The sequence below is a fragment of the Labrus bergylta genome, chromosome 10 (genome assembly GCF_963930695.1).
Source record: "Labrus bergylta chromosome 10, fLabBer1.1, whole genome shotgun sequence".
Lineage (NCBI taxonomy): Eukaryota > Metazoa > Chordata > Actinopteri > Labriformes > Labridae > Labrus > Labrus bergylta.
The window spans coordinates 1,967,416-1,989,712 of NC_089204.1; the positions used below are offsets into that span (position 1 = coordinate 1,967,416).

Consider the following 22,297-nt stretch of genomic DNA (forward strand, 5'->3'; position numbering starts at 1 on the left):
GCTGCTTGGTATAACCTCAAGGACCATTTGTTCATTGCTAAAGGGCTTCTTAGCATTGGTCATTTATACTGTGGACAGAAGAAGATATGCTTGCACACTCGCTCAACTGCCACATGTTCAAATCAAATGTTTTTGTTACATTTAAGCTCCAACTTTCCATGACCCCGCTTTGAAAAGCTCAGCTTTAGGTGTGGACTTCTGGTTTACTTGTCACTACCCAGCCAAGTTCTTAATCAGGAGGGAAATGCATCAATGTGTAGTCACTCTCTCGTCATTTTTGGCAAAAACAAACAAACAGATTGCATCGGCCAAAGCTCTAACTCAGTGCTACAAAATGAGATTCTTCAAATTGTTTGGCGATGTCAGTGTGGCTGTGCATCTTGTTTTCAGTCTTAACTACAAAGTTCATTGAAAAAGGACTAAGAGATAGGAAAAGATTTACAAATAGAGGTAACCAATGGGATTGGAGTGTTTTGTCAGTGTGTTGTGAAAAGTGATGGTAATGTTTAATGTTACTGAAACTGTGTGTGTGTGTGTGTGTGTGTGTGTGTGTGTGTGTGTGTGTGTGTGTGTGTGTGTGTGTGTGTCTCTGTGTGTGTCTCTGTGTGTGTGTCTCTGTGTGTGTGTCTCTGTGTCTGTGTCTCTGTGTCTGTCTGTCTGTGTCTACAGAGACACACGGCTCAGCTCAGAGAGGAGCTCCTGAAGCTCCCCTGCCCCGACGGTCTGGAGCCCGACGGCGACGAGTTCTCAGAGAGGAGCGCCTCCCTCATCCTCAAAGAGCTGCCCAATCAGGACGCAGAGAAGCCAGGCGGCAGTCAGGACAGCCACTGCAGCGAGGGCCAGCTATGAGTCCTCCCCGATCCACCTCCTCCCCTCCCAGCATCCCCAAACCCTCCCCCTCGACTCCTTCTGATTATTACTCTGTAAAGACTCGATGGCTTCAGAGCACAAGCCTCCACTTTGTCAATATTTGTATGTAAAGATCTAATAGCAGAATAAGAAGACGAGGGGACGTGGGGAAGCAGAACGTGATGAGATGAACTCTGAACTATGCTACACCCTTAATGACAACAGTCGACAAAAACTTTTATTTACCTGTAAAGGAGTGTAAACATTTTGTGCTTTTTTCCAATTGTGATATAACCACTGATTGGTATGTTATTAAACTTGTTTATGTATACATAATGGCAGAGGAAAATTACAGATTATATAAGGGAAACTACCTTTAGAAAGAATGTTTACTGAATGTTCATTTCTCTTTACTTTTTCTTTTTTTGTCGTTTGGACTGTTAGAGAGAGAACAGTTGTAACCAAGGATGTATTGGTTATTCTTTAAGGATGCTATTTCAAAAACACACACACAGGTAACCGAATCTGACATGAAAAGCCCCTCTGATCATCCGTTGCTTCATTTGATTTTTCTCGGATCATATCCACTTCAATAAAAGCTGAGTCGGACGTTCTTAAATGCTATGTTATCCCCTTTTAAAGGCTCCAAATTAAAAATCATCATGCTCTGGATTAACAGTTTGTCGCCTCTCAGAACTTCTCCATGACCGTCTCCATTGATTGACATGACTGTAGATCGTAAGACTGTGTGTCAGAGCCTCATGGGAAATGTATTTTGAAGGCTTGTGCATGTGTACGTGTGTTTCTGTGCGTGTGCAACAATCCCAAGTGAGATACAAAGCTGTGATGTGCCTTTGATCTACACCACACCACCAAATACTCCAACAGAGTACCTTTACTGATTTACTTTGCTATTTCTACAAAATTAATAATTCTGCTCCGTCTGACATTAATACTGCTTTGATCTTTTTTTTTTTATTATGTTGAACTCAAGTGAACAAAAAAAATGCACTTTCTATTTTACTCACTCCTTAGAACAGTCACATTCTCCTTTTGCTAGGACATTAAATGGAGCTTGAAAGTATGGATTGATTGTGCAAATGCTTCTTTTCTGCATTTAAAAACACATCAAACACAGCTCATAGGAAGAAATGAGAGGTAATGGCACCAAATACCTGAGCTAAATAGAAAACAAGAAATACATGTATTGGTTTTAAAGTATTGGGAGTAATGTTCTGGTGGATCTGCTTTTCTTCAATCTTTTACTAAAAAAAGTTAGGACTTCAACCGCAGAAGTTTTCTCAAAGAAATCCTTAAAACATCTTAAATTCAGCTGTAGTTCTAAGAGCCCTACAACCCTGCTTCACTTACTTTATATCACATCTGTGACAAAACAACAAGGGCCCGATCGTTCACAAGGTTGATTCTGGATTTTTTTTTTTTTTTTTATATATACCAAGGATGGTATCCAGCTCACTATAATCCAAATGTTTGGGGGTTTATTTCCTCTTTAAAAAAAAAAGAAACTGGATTGGCAGACCTGATCCAGACTTTAAGGATTAACACATCTGGATAACAAGTGCTTTAATAAGTACTTAAACTACTACATTTTTTTGTCCACAGGGGGCACAATAATCCACACAAACTGAAAGCTCCTCACAGCTGCTTAAATTAAATATTTAATGTTTTACACTGATGCCATTTATTGAACATTTTATGGGGACAAAATTGTTTTTATAACAACCCTGATGTGGACCTTATCTACTTTGTTACTGAAGCAAAACATCATTCTATTGCAAAATATTTTTTTAAATGTCTTAAAACTTTTAAAAAATGATGAATTGATGGACTTATTTCGTAGGTGTTTTTTTTTTTACATTTCCCCCCTTTAATCCAGTTTAAATCAGCCCTCTGCTGGGATCAGGATGATGTTTTTTTTGGATGACGTAATCGTATACCCAAAGTTTTAGTAAAGTTGTATCCAGATAAATACCAGGATTGGATGTCTTTATTTTATCCAATTACATAAACCCTTTTAATCTATTAAATAACAGATGACATGATTTGATACAATCAGATTGCTTGATTCCCGTTGGATTTCTTCTGAACAACCAGGTCCAGGATGTACTCGCATATTTGCCAGTGTGCGAGCCAAGAAACTTTTGGATTTACGTGACCAATATAGGTCACTTCCACTGAACCTACGAGAGACCTCGGACAGATGTGTGATGGATGTGAGAGCCACATGAGTGAAGAGGATCAAAGTCCAAATCTCAATGGTATGAACAAAAGTCCCTTTTCATGCATATAACTAAATGCAGAGTAAACCTATAACATACTGTAAAAAGAAGAAAATAAATGTTGGTATAATTTCAGCCTTTTGAGAAATACAGAATTCAAAAATATAAAAACTATAAAGAAATGTAATGAGTACACCAAGGGAAAAATGTGAACTCTTATTTTTAGGAAGTGTTTTTAATGAAAGTATGTATTAAATATTTGAGTTGAGATTATCATATTTGTCATCTACATTTAAAGGAAATTCCTCAATCCAAATCATCTTTCAACCCCAGTGGAGACTGAACTGTATGCAGAATCGATATGAATTACTCTTTAGATTTCTTTTAGTCCGCCTAGTTTGTGCGCCAAATGTACCGAGGCTATAGTCCTCAAAGCGGGCAACCCGGGTTCGAATCCAACCTGTCGCTCCTTTGCTGCATGCCATTCTCCACTTCACAACTCTATCCACTGTCCTGTCTCTTAAATGAAGGCATAAAAAGCCCAAAGCAGGTCACACCTACACATTCACACACTGATGGTAGAGGCTGCTTTGTAAAGTGTCCATCAGTATTAACATATCTCATTCACCCGCCGCCATCAAAACAGCTCTGGGTTAAGTGTCTTGCCCAAGAACACATTGAACTTGTGGCTGCAGGAGCTGGGGATCGAACCCCCAACCTTCCAGTAAGGTGACCACCGACTGAGTCACAGCCAGATAGAGTGGATAGAGTTGTGAAGCCAGAGCTATCAAAAATTGACAAAATAATTTTTTAGAGACTGTGGTTATTTAAACTCCTTGCATGAATCTCTGTTTTTTAATTAAAGTATTTCTGATCCTTTATTTGTTGGTAGTTTTAAGCATAATGTATTATTTGCATTTCTCAGAGTGAGTGGATTCTAGCAGTAAAAATTCCCATCGACAGGGCGCTGGTAGCCTTAGTGCGTGAATATGTGCCCATAAAATATTTTTAAATATCAGGATTTTCTACAATATCTTCAACTTGGATTGAATATTCATTATTGTTCTTTTTCTTGCTTCCCTGTGGCTCAGTGGTAGAGTTGGTGTGTCTGAATTGCAAGGATAGCATCTGTTTGATCTGCAGTTCCTGCAGACCAGGAATCGAAGTGTCCTTGCAAACATCACCAAATTGCTCTTCCTGGCATTCACATTGACGTGTGATTGCACGCATTGATAGCACACAAGGTAAAGAAGAGTCCATGTTCGTCATGGCTCTGACATCATGGCTGCCTCACCTGCCTCACTCCACAGAGACTAAGCTTCCCAGTGTCACAGAGCTGCCTCGAGCCGTGTCAGGTTAATATTTATCACCACATTCATTTTGGTTTCTAATCTGTGCCTGTGTTTTTGTGACCTCGACCATTTGTCAATCGATCAGTCTTTCTTTTTGGGCTAGAGGGCCAATTCATAACAAATGTTATCTCAAGACACTTTACAAAACAGCAGGTATTGTTATATTATCTACAAAGACCCAACACTGATCTATCATGAGCACTAAGCTACATTTAGCAAAGTTACAGTGGCAAGGAAAGACTTCCTTTAAGAGACAGAAACTTGAGCAGAACCAGAGTCAGGATGAGCAGCCTTCTGCCAAAAGCTTCACACCTTCCTGATAAGTTTGACAGTATGCCAGGCGCCTGTCCTGTGTAACAGACTGTTTTCATGGCAACAAAGTTCATACTTGTCCAGGAGATCCATCTCCATGACAACTGAGCAAATCATCCATTTGATGAAAACCACCCGATACAATTTAAAGCGCCAGATACATTTACTACATTTTCCTCTCAGTTGGATTTACAGTGTTTGTACAAACTGAATCATATAACAGCTGTGTGTTTGATGATTTGGTGATTGAAACTAGCCACTCGTGACTGTATTGCTGCCTGGGCACAGTCAGGGTTCAGCAATGTTTAGCCTCTCGTATTATAAAAGCTTAAACTTGTACTTTTATAAGATAGCACTTTTTTCATGTACTAGGTATTAGGTTGGCCTGTACTGTTGTTCTCCGTATTGTGTCCATACCATGTTTATGTACCTCCTGTCCTTTACAACACCACTCAGATGTCTGTAAAGCTGAACTTGATTCTCCAGAGTGGAAATCTTGACTGAGTGTAAGTGATTTAGAGAGCTCTGTGCTCTGTGATCTTAAAGGTCAAATTGCATGTCAGAGCACAACGCACTTCATGAATATAAAAGAACCTTAAGGACTATTTGGATCTCAGAGTGGGAGAGAATAGTAATGAGACATAATACCAGGGAAGGGATTCTGATGAAGCTTTGATTAAAGTCTCCAGGATCACAGTGAGCTCCATAGAAGAATTTAGGAACACCATCACTAAGGTTAAAATCAAACCTCATGATGTACTGGCTGTGGGCTTTGTGGTCTGACATCATAGAGCAGCTGGATTTATTAGTAGAAGGTGAACTCTAAAACATAAAAGATGACTTTACTTGATATTTCTATTCTTAGTATGGCGGGCAACACTCTCGCAAATAATGGGTCCGTTATTGTTTATAATATATTTCGAACCGAAAGCTGTTGCTGTTAGATCTGGTCCAAGATGTGTTGGGTTAGGTCAGCTGGAAGAGAAGCCATGTTGTTCCTGTATGCAGATGACATTCAGCACTATGATGTAGTTTTTTTCCCCCCCAGAATAAATGTGCAGTATGGGAAACTTGTCATGAAAGAATTCAGTTCACTACAATTTAGATGGTTAGAGACATGAATGTTATATGGGAGAAACTTTGCAGAGAACATTTAATCATCCTTAATATTACCATAACTTCAACCGATCAATACTTATTAAAGGCTTTCTATGTGATTTTTCACACTTAAATGTAGCAGAAATCAAGTATATCCTCTGAAAATAACTCTGTGAGTCATGACTGTCTACAATGGGTGTAACACCCGAGTCCCACTGTCTGTGATGCTTTCAGAGTTTTCAGAGTCCTATCTTCAGTTTGTTTACATCGGCAGGACAGCCGGCTGACTCCTCCCCTCGTGTATAAAAGTTGTTTAATTGAGGGACTAGAGAAAAGAAGAATAACATACTGTACTCACTGCTTAACTGTGTTTCTAGATCACGCTCATTTCAGGTAAATTTACATGCAGTGTGAAGATACCAGCATAATAAAGATCGCTAGCATTAGCATGCTAACACAACAATGCAGTGCGAGTTGTTTTGGTTTCATGCTGGTGCTCAAGGGCGACATCTGCTGGATCAAAAAATCACATATAAAGCCTTTAAGACAAATAAAACCCATACAGTTGAGTTTATAGAGAAATATGAGCTTCTTGGAATCAAGTGAGACACAATTTAATTCCCAGACAACTGCACTGATATATTTTTATTTACGAAGCGTTACTGGGAAAACTACCATCTTACCTCTAACTGTTTTTATTTCAGCTCTACTAGTTACCAGTAATGATCTTCTCATTTGTTCTTCTGCCCTGAGTTGTAACAGATCTGCATTCCTTTCCTTTAATGCAACATTATCTTCTTCTTTGTCATCTCTCAACTGGAAGGTCCGGGGTTCGATCCCCAACTCTTGCAGACACATCCTTGGGCAAGAGACTTAACCTAAAGTTTCTCCCGCTGCTTCGTCGGCACTGCAGTGTGTGAATGTGTATGAATGTATCAGTTACTTCTGATGGACACTTTACATAGCAGTCTCTACCATCAGTGTGTGAATGTGTAGGTGTGACCTGCGGTGTAAAAGAGCATTGAGTAAGAAGACTAGAAAATAAATATACAAGCTCAAGTCCATTTACTATAGGGCATGGAATGATCTGCAAAAAGAGCTAAAATTAAAGTCCCTGTTGTTAACGCAGAGCAAGTTTAAGAGTATGGTATTACATACATGTTATTTTCTTTTATTTGATAGCCTGCTTTTAATTGTTATGATTTTCACATTTTGTTGTTTAATTTGGTGTTGAATTTTTTTTGTGTGATTTTGTATGGCTGCTGCTACCATAGCCAGGTCTCTCTTGGGATCTCAATGGGACTTCCTGGTAAAATAGAGGGGTTTTTTTAATTATTATTCCATTATATTTTAAGTCATAAGTATAGGGAAAATTCAACATTCCCTTAAATTAAATTCAAATAGTTCATCAGTTAAGAGACTACTACTGAAACGAACAAACATAAGAAACCAAATAAGAAAATGTGAGTTGTATTATTTGAAATAACAAAGTTGGATCCATCGAAAGAACGATCATGGCATCCAAGCAGTAGAGCTCTCCAAGTTTAAATGACCCGACTTCTTTCTGTCTAGGAAGAATTGCAGAATTGTCTTTCTGACAGAATGTGTGAGGATGAGGAAATATGTCTTCCTGGAAGCACCAGCATTGGTTCCCCTCAAGGCTGCATCATTTTCCATCTGCTCCTCTGCCTGAACAGTTGCATCTCCGGTCATCAATCTGTCAAACTCCTGAATTCTCAGATGAAATCACCCTCATCAGACTTCTCTATGGTGGGGATAAGTCTGCATACAGGTGGGAGATTGTCTATCTTGTGACTTGATTTGAACAAACAAAATAAGGCACAATGCTAAAAAGATGCTAAAAGTTTATGGGTTGAGGAGTTTGTCCACAGCTCTGGGATAGAAGCTGTTTCTTAGTCTGTTTGTCCGTGTTCGGATGGTCCTGAGTCTGCCTGAGGGAAGGGTGGTGAACATACAGTGTCCAGGGTGAGATGTGTCTCTCCGGATGTTTGAGGCTCGCTTGTGGAGACACTGTGAGTGGATGTCTCTGAGGGATGGGAGAGGGAAGCCGACAATCCACTGAGCTGTTTTGATGATCCGCTGAAGATTCTTCTCTTCTGCTGCAGTGCAGCTCGAGTACCATACAGTACAGCTGTACGTCAGGATGCTCTCGATTGTGCAGCAGTAGAAGTTCTTCAGCATATCGCGAGGGAGTCTGTTACTCTCAGGGTCCTCAGGAAAAAGAGGCGTTGCTGTGCCTTCTTTACCAGGTGTGATGTGTTCAGGCTCCAGCTCAGGTCCTCTGAGATGTGCACTCCCAGGAACTTAAAGCTTGGCGACACGTTCCACCTCTTCCTGGTTTATGTGCAGACTGTTGTGGAGTGTTTTTTGTTTTTTTCTGTAGTCAATACTGTACTTCCTTGGTTTTCTTTGTGTTGAGGTGCAGGTTGTTGTTTTTCCACCACCCAGAGAATGTTTGGACCTCCTCTCTGTAGGCCGCCTCGTTGTTGTTGGAGATCAGTCCTACAATGGTGGTGTCGTCTGCAAATTTGAAGGTGTTGGAGCTGTGGGTTTGTGTGCAGGGAGTAGAGGACTGAGGACGCAGCCCTGCAGCTTGTTTATCAATCAAAAGGTTGGTCTTTTGATCCCAGAGTCCAAGAGTCCTTTTACATGACAAGGAACCCTGTGTGACTGGCACTTTGCCTCTGTTATCGGAGCAGGAATCTTTCCTTGGCTTCTCTATTGGCTTGACTTTTTAACTTTCCAGGTGCGGTCTCCAGCTCTGCATCATAGACGGGTGGAGCACTGAGTGTCTGATATGGCGTATAGTGGCCTCTAAGTTTTTGGGCTTTTAGCTCTGGGGCTATACTGCCACACGACATCCATGGCTGCAATTTAACCAATCAAACAGCACCGGGACAAATCGACCAAGCTCAGAAGGAAATGGCCGATTATGCAGCCCCAATGTCAAGAAAGTGTGTTTGCCCACATGTCTGCTGCTGGATCGACAGTGATCAGGCATCATTGCCTCATGCTCCATTGTAGGTTGTGTATTTATTTGTGAACATTTTATATATAAATTAGTGAAAACAAGATATTAATTTTTGAATTGAATGAATATCTTTTAGGCAAGCAATTCAAAACACCACAGGCAGGGGGTCGTTTTTCTTGAGAAAGAATATGACCGAAATTACTTAAAACCTGCAAGTAATCCAAGATCAGCAACTGGCTATGAGTTTGAAAACAATCGATGTTAGAGAAGGAATAATGCACAGTAGATAAAAAATGAAAAAAGGCCTTACAGCAGGACAAAGACATATAATTAAACTGCCAAAAACACAACTGATACTGTGTATTCATATTAGATATTTAAGGAAATATATTGGTGTATACACACATACACAAGGGTAATCTTAATGGTGAGTTTTCAACCCGACCATAGCTGGAATTTTTACAGCCAGCCACCTAGTAAAGATTCTGTGTGAAGTTGAGATAAGTCAATGTGTGACAGCAGGATATATTCATGAAAATTCACATGCAGGTGTGGGAGATGATGACGTATACATCATTCACATAGTGAAGCTGCTTCATACTCTTTTCTGAGTGCAAGTGAACATGTCCAGTAACATGTAGCATTGATATCGAGGCCAAATCTGTCATTATAGTGTCAAGCTATCGCTTCCTCAGTCATAGCCATGTTGTCCTTTTTCCATCATGCCTCCGGAGACCCCCTCTCCCGTCTTACAGGGACATTCAACAGCTGTGAGTTACTTATGTGAACAGGCACGTCAGGAAGATTTCATGGGCAATTTGGTAACTACTGTCTTCGGGGGCCTCAAGATTGGCCAATGTTTTAGATAAAGTGTGTAGAGAAACTGCAAACAACAGATCTCCCTTAAAGGTCTGCAGTAAAAATGTGTACATAAAAAGTGTAATAGAAAAAACATTACACCCATCTTGATTCAGTCAGTTCTCTCATCATACTAAGATGTATGCTCCCTTGGTTAGCCAAGCAGGAAGCACAATGCAAAACCTCCTCATGTACCCAGGGGTGGGGCAAAGACTTTCATAGACCAATGTAGTGGTTAATGGCCAATAAACCTGCTTGGGGCATTTAGATGACACACCATGAGTTTACCAAACTGGTCTGGTGATCATGAATGTCTGTAAGAAAAAAATCATTGGTAGTCCACAAATCTTTAGGACATTTGATTTGGTTGTGGATTGGCTGATCAAGAGGCATAGCCAATCCGAAAGTCACAGCACTTGTGTGGCTTAAGATATAATAGATTCAGATTGAAGGATTTGATTAGGTTAAAAGTCTTACTGAAATAGAACGTGAAAGTTCTCAGACGGCCCTCTTCTTGCCTTTTTTCAGAGCTTTGACTTCTTTTTCATACATCAATTTGAAACAGTATAATCAATGAGTTTCCATCTCCAAAAGTGAAATACAGCCTGTTCATCAGTAAAATACCTCTGGGCGTCCTGAATTACTATCACTCCTGTTCGAACATGTTACTCCACCAGCAGCTCCTTCACCCTTAGAAGCAGAGACGACCCAGTAAACAGCAAATCTTGCATGTTGGTTTCACTTGTTTAAAGGATGATTCAGTGACCACAGACGAGATTCCACCCCTGCAGGAGAGCACTCTCTCTTTACATTTGCATGGTTGACACTTTATGAACAGTTGCATGAAACAACTGTGTTTTTTTGCACTTGCCTTGCATGTGAACAGATAAAAGAGAAGAACATAAAGCATGGGAAAAAAAAGCTTTAAAAAAAAGCGATGACTGGATAGTGTGAGCATCACCAACACTGTAGACCTGCTCAGCATTTTCAAAGTACAATCTCACACCACAAGCTTTTTAAATGGCTGATTGGACTTAAACACAACTTTTATAAAAGCATGGCAGTAACAACCCCTGGAGAGTCATCATCTACCACACAAGTTGTTTCAAGGTCATTTTTATGTTTTACAGATTTTAGCCTTTATTACATAGAATATCTGTTGCAAATGTCTTTATTGATTCACACTGGGGTGAATTCACATTATAACTTTTTAACGTTTTGATTTTATGAAGCCTAAGAGTTATCAATTTGCATAATTAGGGGCATGGTTTAGTTTACTGAAGGATTGACTCTTTACAGTTTCTTACTAAGAGGCTTTAGGTCCGCCTAACCTGCACCTCTTGATTGGAAGTCAGGTTGAGACAGCATTTCAAATATGGCAATCACCTTCATAGGCTTCATAACGGCTCAACGCAAACCAGTGGGTGACGTCAGTGAGATTACCTAACTCCAGGTTTTATACAGTCTCATGACATGCACAAAAAATCATCTGAACTGGGAGTCGACCTGAGGCCTGTAGTCTCTGTACATGTGCTGCCTTCTGAGCTAAACCAACACCCAGGGTCTATTTCTTAACTGTACAATGTCTTTGTAGTTCTATACTGTATTATGCCCTACAGTACTGTATGTTAGCTGTTTGGGTTAGAGAGTGTTCAGCCAGAGCAAACTGAAATCAAACGTCCCAATCCTACACACTATACAGTTGATGCTTGCTTCGATCTTCAGTTTTAAACACAAATTGTCACCATACAGATTTCTCTGTAGTCTGTTGAATGATAATGGCCTCAGACAGCGCTGGTTTTTATCCCCTATATGAAAACATCACAACACTCCACAAGTAAGACTGATACAACTCCACACTTGCAATGAGCATTTTTCTGAAAAGGCAATTTGAAAATCCAGCTACTGAAACAAATTACAACCACCACAGTTCTGTTTCCATTCTATCTTAATGTGTAATTCAACTTAAGTGGGTTGGAGGAGTTTTTTTTATTCCTATTTTATAAGAATACTTTATATTGTAGAGTTTCTTTGTTCCGATCTGCCCGTTGTCTTTCAGAGATGGTGAAACACAAAGAAGAAAACTGTGAAGTCCACATCGGAAAGGATTCTTTTTTCTTCATTGATTTGACATAATGAGGCTGTCAGAATATTTTTATCCTCATGGCCCACTTATTTTCATACCTATTGTATCCCTTCACATTTCAAGAAAACAACTAACGCCCTGTCATTGCAGTAGTTCTAAGGAGTAGTGACAGTGACCTGAGTGACAATCAGAGGTCTGAAACGATGTGGGTTGAAAAGGATCTTAATCTTGCTATCGTATTTATTATTCACACAAGAATGATTACAAGTTATTTTTAACTCAGCCTACAATAAATCCTCATCCCACAAAAAGAACTTTGTGTTGGGGATCATTATTATCACACATTTGTAAAAGTGTCACTGTCCTAAAATTCAAAGAAGGTTTCAAAGCAGGAATGACTGTGACAGACGTCTCTCCTTCTACTGCTCTTCCTTTAGGTTAAGAACAGTACATAGACATATTTCTATACTGGTTACTTAATTATACTCTGTTTTTTTAAGTTATTACTTTTATTTATTTCATGTTTATTTGTTTAGGGACAAGTATGGAGCAAGTAAACTGTTGCCACACACTACAGCATTTATAGACTAAGCTCATTTGCAATGCCTGTCTCACGTGTGCCTTTAATAAAACTTACCAAACAAGAAGAACAATAAAAGACAGAACAATACAGGACACAAACTATCATACAATAGGACAAAGTAAAACAGGAAGAAGTAGAACTAGATCATACACGACTAAATGTTTGACTCCTCTTCAAGAAACGGTGTCACTTTGACTTGCAAAAAACATGTAAATATTCAGCATATTCTCCTAACAATCGTGCATATAGTTATACAAATAAGTAAATAACATTAAAAAGATGAATTATTTCAGAAAAATAGAGTGTTCATTCTAAACTTAGCCCCCCATTAAGTATAAATAAAGGAAACATTTAGTGTTTGATTCACATTGAGATAAGGTGTTGAGATTTTTGTAAAGGTATTTTACAAACAATGTCCAAATGTGCCCAATCAATTAAATTTCCCCTCATACTTTATATCCTGAAATCAGTATGGAAATAACATGTCATTCCCATGCTGATTACAATGATGGATGTACATCCACTGAAAGCCTGTGTGTGCATATTCTTCTCTTTGTAGTAACGATAAATGATTTTGAGAAACTTTAAACTGAAGTGTAAAAAAAAGTAATAAATGGTCATTTTAGCTCTATGGACTCTGACATCAGGCTCTGTAACCCCTTGGGCGGGCATAGCAAAAATATAAACACAAATATATTATTTGACTTCACCTTTTGTTTGTTTCTGTGTTTATAAACTTAGCATAAAGGTTTACAATATTAACATGTATTGTGAGTTACATTTAGCAGTTGGCTGGTATAAGCTGATCATCAGTACACAGTATATAAACACGGGAAAATAAGGGTTCCTTTTGCAATGCCCATAGAGAAAAGTACATTTCACACCAGCTTATTAAAATGAGACGTCTTAAAGGCTTTATATGTGATCTTTTGATCCAGCAGATGTCGCCCTTGCGCACCAGCATGAAACCAAAACAACTTGCGCTGCATTGTTGTGTTAGCATGCTAATGCTAGCGATCTTTATTATGCTCATATCTTCACACTGCATGTAAATTTACCTGAAATGAGCGTGATCTAGAAACACAGTTAAACAGTGAGTACAGTATGTTATTCTTCTTTTCTCTAGTACCTCAATTAAACAACTTTTATACACGAGGGGAGGAGTCAGCCGGCCTGGCGATGTAAACAAACTGAAGATAGGACTCTGAAAACTCTGAAAACATCACAGACAGTGGGACTCGGGTGTTACACCCATTGTAGACAGTCATGACTCACAGAGTTATTTTCAGAGGATATACTTGATTTATATTACATTTAAGTGTGAAAAGTCTTTAATGTCTTATTTCAAGAACGTTACGTAAAATGTGTTTGTCCCATTGGCAGATAAAAAATAAAATAAAATAAAATCTCAACATAAGATGTTTTTTCACTATGATCACGTGTCTCATAAAAAGTGTTGAGAAATAATTTCCTTTAGAAAATAGTCAGAAACACAAGCTAAGATTTGAGGTTTTGCAGTGTAGTAACACTTTTACAAGCGTATGACCGGAAGTTTGTCATAAAAAAATGACCATAACTAGTACAAATCTTAATCTCATATAATAGTATTAAACAGAGACAAGATAAAGTGTATTTGACTTTAAATGAAATAGTGAATCACTGTCCATGTGCTCCAACATCCCTGTGCGAGCCTCGATCACATTTCCCACAATGCAATGCGCATCTGTCATGGCTGCTCACTGATGCCACTTAAACCACATGGGTGGGAATAAACGTCTTCTATGTGATTGAGACACAACGACTTGGATCATTATTAAAGCGGTTACTCACTGGTTTTGATCCGGGACTTTAGATCAACCAAAGAGGCGTTCAAGTGATGCCGCTGGACGTGGAGATCCCCGTCCTCAGAGGCTTTTTAACACCAAGCGAGGCAGCGGGATGGAAGCACAACATCTCCGCTACTGCAGGTGAGTCAATGTTATTTTATCATTATCTTACCCGACGAGAGCACTGACACTTTGTGATCGCTAATGCAAAGTGCCAGTTACACTGAGCGGTGCAACCGAGGCATTTCCCCGCTGATGAAACTCACGGTAACCGGCACCGAGTTAACCTTTTCTGGTCATGACAGCGTTTTAATGTTGATTAATGTTGTTTTAATGTTAGTGCAAATGAAGATTTGTTGTGAAGTGCAGGTGTAGATACAGTTAAAATAATTCACAATGCATGTAATAACTGCTTAACGAGCTGCTCGGGATGATACGTGCCGTCCTCTCGGATGTGGACGCCACGCCGGATCCCATACAAGTTTTATTCAATTTTAACTATCCTCACTCTTTGGACAGGGCAATAACCAATGTTGTCGTGCTTTATAACGACTGTGACTGGTGTGAGTTACCACTGTTCGGCATACGCAGCACCCTTGTTTTTTTTTGTTAATTTGAATATTATGTAAACTTTTAGCATTTCAATTAGCCAACGTTAGCTAAACTTTCCCCAGTCTTCTGAGACACGTCTGTTAGCCAAACATAGCCTCACACGTTTGATTTAACGGAGCAAAATGAGCATTGTAAGTGACGTACAGACATGACTTGCTCCATGAAAAGTCTTATTTCTGTTGATGTGTCGTTTTGCAAACCAAAGTGTTGTCATGCAAGTCAACTAACGCTGGGGTTTTTCTGACTGACTTTACAATTGAAGTCTGGCATGATGACGTCTTCAGTCATATAGCTGCAGAGCATCACATCTGTCAGAGGAACCAGATGTGAGGGCGACGCTTATATAGCTGACATTGTTCAATATGCCACCCCCCCCCCCCCCTCTCTCTTTCTATCTCCATCTCTCTCTCCATCTCTCTCTCCGTCTCTCTATCTCTCTCTTCTTCTCTCTCTCTCTGTCTCTCTTTCTCTCTCTCTCTCTCTCTCTCTCTCGTTCTCTCTTTCTCGCTCTCTCCCCCTCTCTCTCTCTCTCTGTCTGTCTCTCTCTCTTTCTCTCTCTCGCTATCTCCCCCCCCTCTCTCTCTCTCTATCTCCCCCCTCTCTCTCTCTCTCTCTATCTCCTCCCCTCTCTCTCTCTATCTCCCCCCCCTCTCTCTCTCTATCCCCCCCTCTCTCTCTATCCCCCCCTCTCTCTCTCTCTATCTCCCCCCCTCTCTCTCTCTATCTCCCCCCCCCCTCTCTCTCTCTATCCCCCCCTCTCTCTCTATCCCCCCCTCTCTCTCTCTCTATCTCCCCCCCTCTCTCTCTCTATCCCCCCCCCCCTCTCTCTCTATCTCTCCCCCCCCTCTCTCTCTCCTGCTTTAAGTTGTCAGGTTGTGACTCTTGTGCCCAGCTGTTGAAGAAAACAATCCCTGTGTTTACATGTAGGGAAATGAGACTGGTACATGTTTTTATTCTGAAGGTACAGCTGGTGCTTGGTGTATACTCTGTCTGTGAGCTGCTGTTTTGATGCTCGACTTAAAGTGAGTGTCATTGCTGTTATTCTTAAGCTGCTAACAGTGTGCTTTACTCTGCTGAGAAAACACATGATAGGATCTCTACATCCTCTTTCTATTGAACTTGAATTAACGATTTGATGGCGGATTTGTATGTTGCGGGGCTTTTAAACTGAAAATAAAAAAGATTTGCTATCCTAACCACTGATAAGAAAGTTCCTGACAATAGGTAACTAGTTACTACAATCAAAAAGTATCTGCTGATGTAATGCATTATCAAAGTAATGTTGGTATTTCCCAAGTGGCAACATGTGGTGTTGAAAAATGAAGACAGTGTGGAAGTGCAAAATCCTGCATTTTGTCGAGGGTCCATTTGAGGCTGGATCCAAGAGCCTTGGAAGTCACATACACACCACATTAAAAAATGAAATGCTGCAGAAATTGCAGCAGGTGGAGTTTTTGATAACTCATCTGTTTTGATAATGGAAAGTGTTTTTTCACAATAAGGCGTGTAGCTGACCTCATTGACAGTTGAGCCCGATTGAACTGTTTTTCAGGAGGATTAAAACCCACCTCAGCTCCAGCTCTCAGCCTGTCGCTAGATTGACTGAAAGTTAGGTTGAGACAGAACTTTCAGCATGGTGACCGCCATCCATAGGACTCCAAAGCCCCCTGAGGTAACAGATGAGTGATGTCATACAGGCCTCGTCCATTGATATTAACAGACTATAGCATCATAATGAGTTACACTCATCATTAACAGATCGCAGCGGGTTAAAGCAGCAATGTAACCCTCTGCTTTACATAACCAATAATAATCCATAGATCACCAAAAACAGTGGATTTTCTTAATCTCTGTGTTGTGAAAAATGGATGTGTTGGTCACCATCATCCATAGAGTTTTTGTAATATAAGAGCTGCGTTCTTTACGTGTGTGTGTCTAATCAAATATTAAAGGCTGCGGGGGAATAAAAGGTGTGTATTTATCGTAAAAGTTTCAGAGAAATATCTTTAAAGGAAGGTTATAAAATATGGTATATGAAAAGCAAATGGTTGTAATTCCCTCAGGCTCAGCCAAAATTCATATGCTGGCACTGCGTCTGAGACGAACCATAAAAGAGAGTCAGTGTGACAAAGAAGAAAACTCGCCCTCTGTAGGAACACGTGAGCAGAGCAGAGACGTTGAGTGTATGCTTAGTTTTTATTCATTTATTTTGTGTTTAATTTGCAATTTCCGGTCTATTGAATTTTAATTGTCATATTGTCTAATACCACGTCTGCATATTAGCAAAAGGGGGATGTAGTTACTGTGTTGGATTCTGGTCATGTTGTCTCTTCAGAGTTGTATTTCTGAAAAGCCTCTTGGACAGCATGCAGATGATGAAGAACAATAAAAATCCGGATTAAACCCAGACTAATGAAGCTGATTGAAGTTTAATGAAACTCATTAAGGCTCAGTCAACCCAACCAGCTCTACAGCGGAAGGAGAAACCACCAGACCGTGACGAGGAGCGGTTTCCAAGTGAAAACTGGCTTCCACACACAGCATGGAGACGGCCATATCTACGTATATGAGACATTCCTGATCCTTCATCCTGGTTGTGTATTGGTCATTGCTTTACACTTTTGCAAAATCTATTCACCATTGCCTTATTAACTGCAGCTCATTGACTGAACCTTGATGAATTATGGACTAATTTGAGGGCCTCTGCCTTGTTTTCCATAATTGCTGCCATTTCATCGGTAGACCTGAAGAGTAGCTGAAATGTCATTAAACATGTGGCCATGCCTCAGGCTTTCATTTTCTCCCTCATAAAGCCAGAGCCCTTCCTGATCCTCATCCTCTCCCTCCCTTCTCACTCTTCTATTATGGCAGCCCCTGGGTTTCATTAGACCAGCAGGGAGATGAAAATCTCCACATCTTCTTCACAACACCAGTCAGTCACCCCACAATTGCTTATTAAAGCCAAGGGTGCAGTTAAGGGATCATGTGACTGACTTAAGTGGGCTGGAGATGTGAGGATGTGGGTCTGTGACCTCGTCGTTGACACCCTGATAGAATCGGAAGTTGTGAGTGAGCAGCATTTATAAAGTAAGATTGACTTTCTGAAGAAGTTACACAGTTAGGAAGCGAGTGATTAGCCAGCGTATTCTATAAATAAAAAAACCCACACTCCAGGAAGTGTGAGACTAGTGTGAAAGTGGACGGAGATTAAACCTCTCTTTTTCACCTTTCTTACCTGAGAGTGTGTTGTTCTCACGTGACTACATCAAGGCTTTGGATATGATGCATAGTGTTCTGGAGAAAGAGATCCGGGAGTGACGAGGTTCAGGAAGGATCTTGAAGACTTTTCTTATACTCTTGAAATTTCCTCTAGTGCCACCATGAGGTTGACATGTTTCTCTTTAAATGACATCTCAACACAAATGGGATTGCTGTTGGATTACTCATGGTCCCCAGAGGATGAAATATGATAACATTGGTCTACTGGAAACATCCTGAACAATCAGGATATTGCATAACTCTTTAGTCCAAAGGTTCAGTTTCGGCCAAGGACTTCTGACTACTACTCAAAGCACTTTTTGCTGTTTGTTTGGAGGCTTAAGACCCGCCTCAGCTCCAGCTCTTTGCTCCAGTCGTTAAGTTGACTGAAAGTTAGGTTGAGATGGCATTTTCAGCATGGCAACTGCCATCAATGAGACTCCAGCGCCCCCTGCAGGAACAGATGGGTGACTTCATTCAGGCTTTGTCCATTAGTACAGTCTATGGTATAATCCATTCATACACATTCTCACACCGCTGACGAAGCCGAGGGAGCAACTTGAGGTTAAGTGTCTTGCCCAAGTTACACTGACACGTGGCTGCAGGAGTCAGGAATCGAACCCCCGACCTTTCAGTTGAGGGCCGACCGACACTATTAGAACCCGCCCCTTTAATGTGCCAGCCAATAATATCGGCCGATATTAGACTATCAGTTAAGTTAATGCTGGTTCTGAGAGAAGGAGACCCACTTCCAAGCACACATGAAAATGAAGGATCAATAGAAGAAGGTGGCCTGAAGGAACACAACAAGTTCAAGGTGTTGAATTCATCCCAAAATTCCCAAGATCTTAATCCACCCGAGCATCTGTGGGATATAGGGGTGTGAACGGTTACAAAAAATTGTAAATGGTTACACGACGTCATTTTTTTCATGTACACGGTTAACCTTTTTTTTTTTTTAATTAAGAAGAAAAGAAAAGAAAAAGTGGACCACAGTCGCGCCAATGCAGGGTGCGGCTGCTTTTCAGAAAGATTCCTCCGCATCACTGCTGCCACTCAAAGTTGTCAGACAGATACAATTGTGCTTTATAAAGTAGGCTATATAAGTAACACAGAAAACTTGCCATAGAATATGATAAAACAACTACCATGATGAGTATGAAAGCCAAATGTCCCTTACCCGCCGAGTTGAATCCCCCGGGCAGACTGCGCGGACCCCACCTGTTTACCTCTCAACGGTTTCACGCCCTCTTGAACTCTCTCTTCAAAGTTCTTTTCAACTTTCCCTTAAGGTGCCAGTATTTAGCCTTAGAATGGAGTTTACCACCCGCTTTGGGCTGCATTCCCAAACAACCCGACTCCGAGAAGACCGGACCCCGGCGCGACGGGGGCCGTTACCGGCCTCACACCGTCCACGGGCTGAGCCTCGATCAGAAGGACTCAGGCCCCCGATCACTCAGTCAAATGTACACCACACAGTGTACATTTGACTTGGTCTCCTTTCTCATTTAAAAAAAAAAAAAACCTCCACGCTGCACTTCGCTGAGTAGTCTCAAAGTGGAACACTTGTAGCTTTATTTATCTCTAAATAAATAGTATGTGTTATTTTTGATCAGAGATGATTGAATGCGTGTCTCTAAAACATTTTGAAATAATAATAAAAAAAAAACAACAACATAAAAAAAAGGTTTTCGTTTACTGATTTTTCCTAAACGGTTATGATTTGCTAACCGGTTACGTGCACACCCCTAGTGGGATATGCTGTACAACCAAACGGATCCATGGAGGCCCCACTTTGCAACTTAAAGGACACCCTGCTGCTTGAGGCAGATGTAACTATAATCAAAACAAACTTGCTGGGTCCATTTCATACAAGCTGTCTAAATGGAAGTTTTGGTCCCTGATCTCCTGACTCAGCGCTCACACTGTTCTCAAAGTGTTGTTATTGACATGGCAGGTTGCTATTTTTTTGTAAGAATTATCCAGTAAACTCACTACCAGTTGCCAAGAAATGTTGTGAGTTCAACAATATCAAAATGTAATTTTTTAACTATAATTTGCAGGATAATTAAGGCTATTTTTGTTGGTTTTGACTGCTCATTTCCTAATGAAAAAAAAAAACCAAACAGCTGATGCAGTTTGTTCCCTGAAGTCCCGAACCACCCCTCCTGTTCACGGCTCATGAGACTTTACAATCTGCAATCTCTGATTTATTACATAACAGAAAACAGAAGGGTAGGCGGTTTCACTCCTTCTTTGATTAAAAACCCATCGTCCTCGGCACAGGAAATAAAGCCGGGAAGATTTTTTGGGGGTAGTGATGTTGTTTGTAATAAGTGTAAATGTTGTTTATGAAGCTTAGCCAGTCAGTTGGAAATTGTTTAAATTCCCTAAGCAGCAAAAGCAATTGCTTATTATTTTTGAGCATTTGAGGCACACTGAGACGTTGGAAATTGGCTGAACATTGTTCTTGTTTATTAAAAGAGGCGTTTTTTTTGGAAAAGAAAAGATAATCAAGGATGAGTTTAGAAGCTTTTCCCTCCCTTTTCTGGCAGAAGGAATATTTTGTCCGCTCTCACTTTTTCTTGGTGGGTGAAGACGATCATAGAAACTTTGACATGCAGCTCAGAACACCAACAACCTCTCCTTTCCCTCTGTTCTCTCTACCGAGGGAACAGAAAGCAATCAATGCTAATGAGCCAAGCCAGTCTCCCTCCTCAAATAAAAAGCTAATGATAGGAGGGGAGATGTTGAAGCGAGCACACGAGCAACACAATTATTTCTGGTGTGGAAGCAGCGGCCCAGCAGCCTTCCTCTGTCCTTTCATAAATCAACATTTTCCATCAACACACCATTGGCCTCCTCAGCTGGTCCTCCTCAGCAACAGAGCGTGCAATGCTGTGGGAGTGTTAGCTCACCACCAAACGCTCACACATTGTACGCCTCATCTGTGGGGAATAGTTTCAATATGCTCATTGACTTAATGAGAATATGGCTTTAGATTAAAAATCACGGCACAACAATACGAGACAAATGAGGGGAGATGGATCGTCAAGTTGGCCTAAGCTTTGGGGTGGAGTACGGCGCTTTATTTTTCCTTAACCTTGCCAGCCAGTTTTTGTAAGGCTGCCTGGGAAATTAGAATAAACACATTAACACAGCAGTTTTCGCAATACCCTTGATTAGAAACAAATACCACTGATGTGCATTTGGGCTTCAACTCTGCCATCACTGCACTGTTGTTGTTTTAATAATTTATTCATAAATCTGGAATAAGTAATGGTTTGGATTGATTTCTGGTAAAACTAGTGGACTTCATTGTACTTGTTGAAACCCAATCCTGCATTTTTGGCTGTATTTGAGGATGTTCCTGCACTAGTATTGTGATTGTAACAACAGGTGAGCTATGATTGGTTCATTGTGTAAGGGAGTGTACAAAGATGGAACTACATGGTAGAGCTTTAAGTCAGAGTTTGACTTTGACGCAGTGCTCGAAAGTCACTGGAAAAACTTGCAAGCAGCTCTGAGCTGTTTTATGTTTCCACTGTGTGATATGACTTTGTTTTTTATGTGACCACATGCATTAGAGTCCCAACAAGTCTAATGTGAACTCAATGTAAGCTGTGTTCTTTTAGAAGCTGGCTCTCTGCTGGAGTCTTTGATGGAGGGGGACTTTGAGGCGGTTCTGCTGAGCCACCAGGTGTTAGATCTGCTCACTGGAGATGGCAGCAGCAGCAACGAGGATGAGGACATCGAGGCCTACCTGGAGAGACGGGTCCTGTTGTACCTGACCTGTGGAGCCAACAACGACCAGACAAACAGGTAACACTGCAGGGGAGTGCACTAGCTGTCACACAAACTTTTCACAAACGTGTTTTAACTGGCTGTAGCAGCCGGGAGAGTCTGAAAAAATTGTATTAACTTTTTGTGATGTGTTTTTTTTTTTTTTTTTTTTTTTTACTGCTGCAACCACCATTGCACAAAGCAGTTAGACATAAATCCTTCACAATGTGACTCATGCTTTTGATTGAGTCCTTTTAAGTGGAATTGCAGAGCTGGTAAAGTTTAGTGATTGCGATGATCTTTCCATGAAATGGAGCTGAAGCTTTATTCTTATCTCTTGAGTTTGATTGTCATATTCTTTTAAAAACATTAGTGTGAGGAAGCAAGAAAAGCTTTTTTTCCCTGGTGAAGTTCTCATCTGTGTCATTGCAGTTATGATTGTAAAGTA

At 40.5% G+C, this 22,297-nt stretch overlaps 2 protein-coding genes across 9 annotated transcripts in view; both read left to right on the forward strand.

Moving 5' to 3' along the window:
* birc6 (baculoviral IAP repeat containing 6) overlaps nt 1-1,933 on the forward strand; it is a 116,927-nt gene extending 114,994 nt beyond the window's left edge. For all 6 annotated transcript variants that reach the window (XM_065959846.1, XM_065959850.1, XM_065959848.1 and 3 more), the window contains one exon: nt 670-1,933. In XM_065959846.1, coding sequence (XP_065815918.1) covers nt 670-849 — 180 coding nt within the window. In that variant the 3' untranslated portion in view covers nt 850-1,933. The remainder of the gene's footprint in view (nt 1-669) is intronic.
* Nucleotides 1,934-14,085: 12,152 nt separating this feature from the next.
* ttc27 (tetratricopeptide repeat domain 27) overlaps nt 14,086-22,297 on the forward strand; it is an 84,914-nt gene continuing 76,702 nt past the window's right edge. Inside the window, exons 1-2 of one of the 3 annotated variants that reach the window (XM_065959677.1) lie at nt 14,086-14,337; nt 21,688-21,888. In XM_065959677.1, the coding sequence (XP_065815749.1) occupies nt 14,309-14,337; nt 21,688-21,888 (230 nt within the window). In that variant the 5' untranslated portion in view covers nt 14,086-14,308. The remainder of the gene's footprint in view (nt 14,338-21,687; nt 21,889-22,297) is intronic. The other 2 variants (XM_020647818.3, XM_020647820.3) reach the window with 2 other exon arrangements.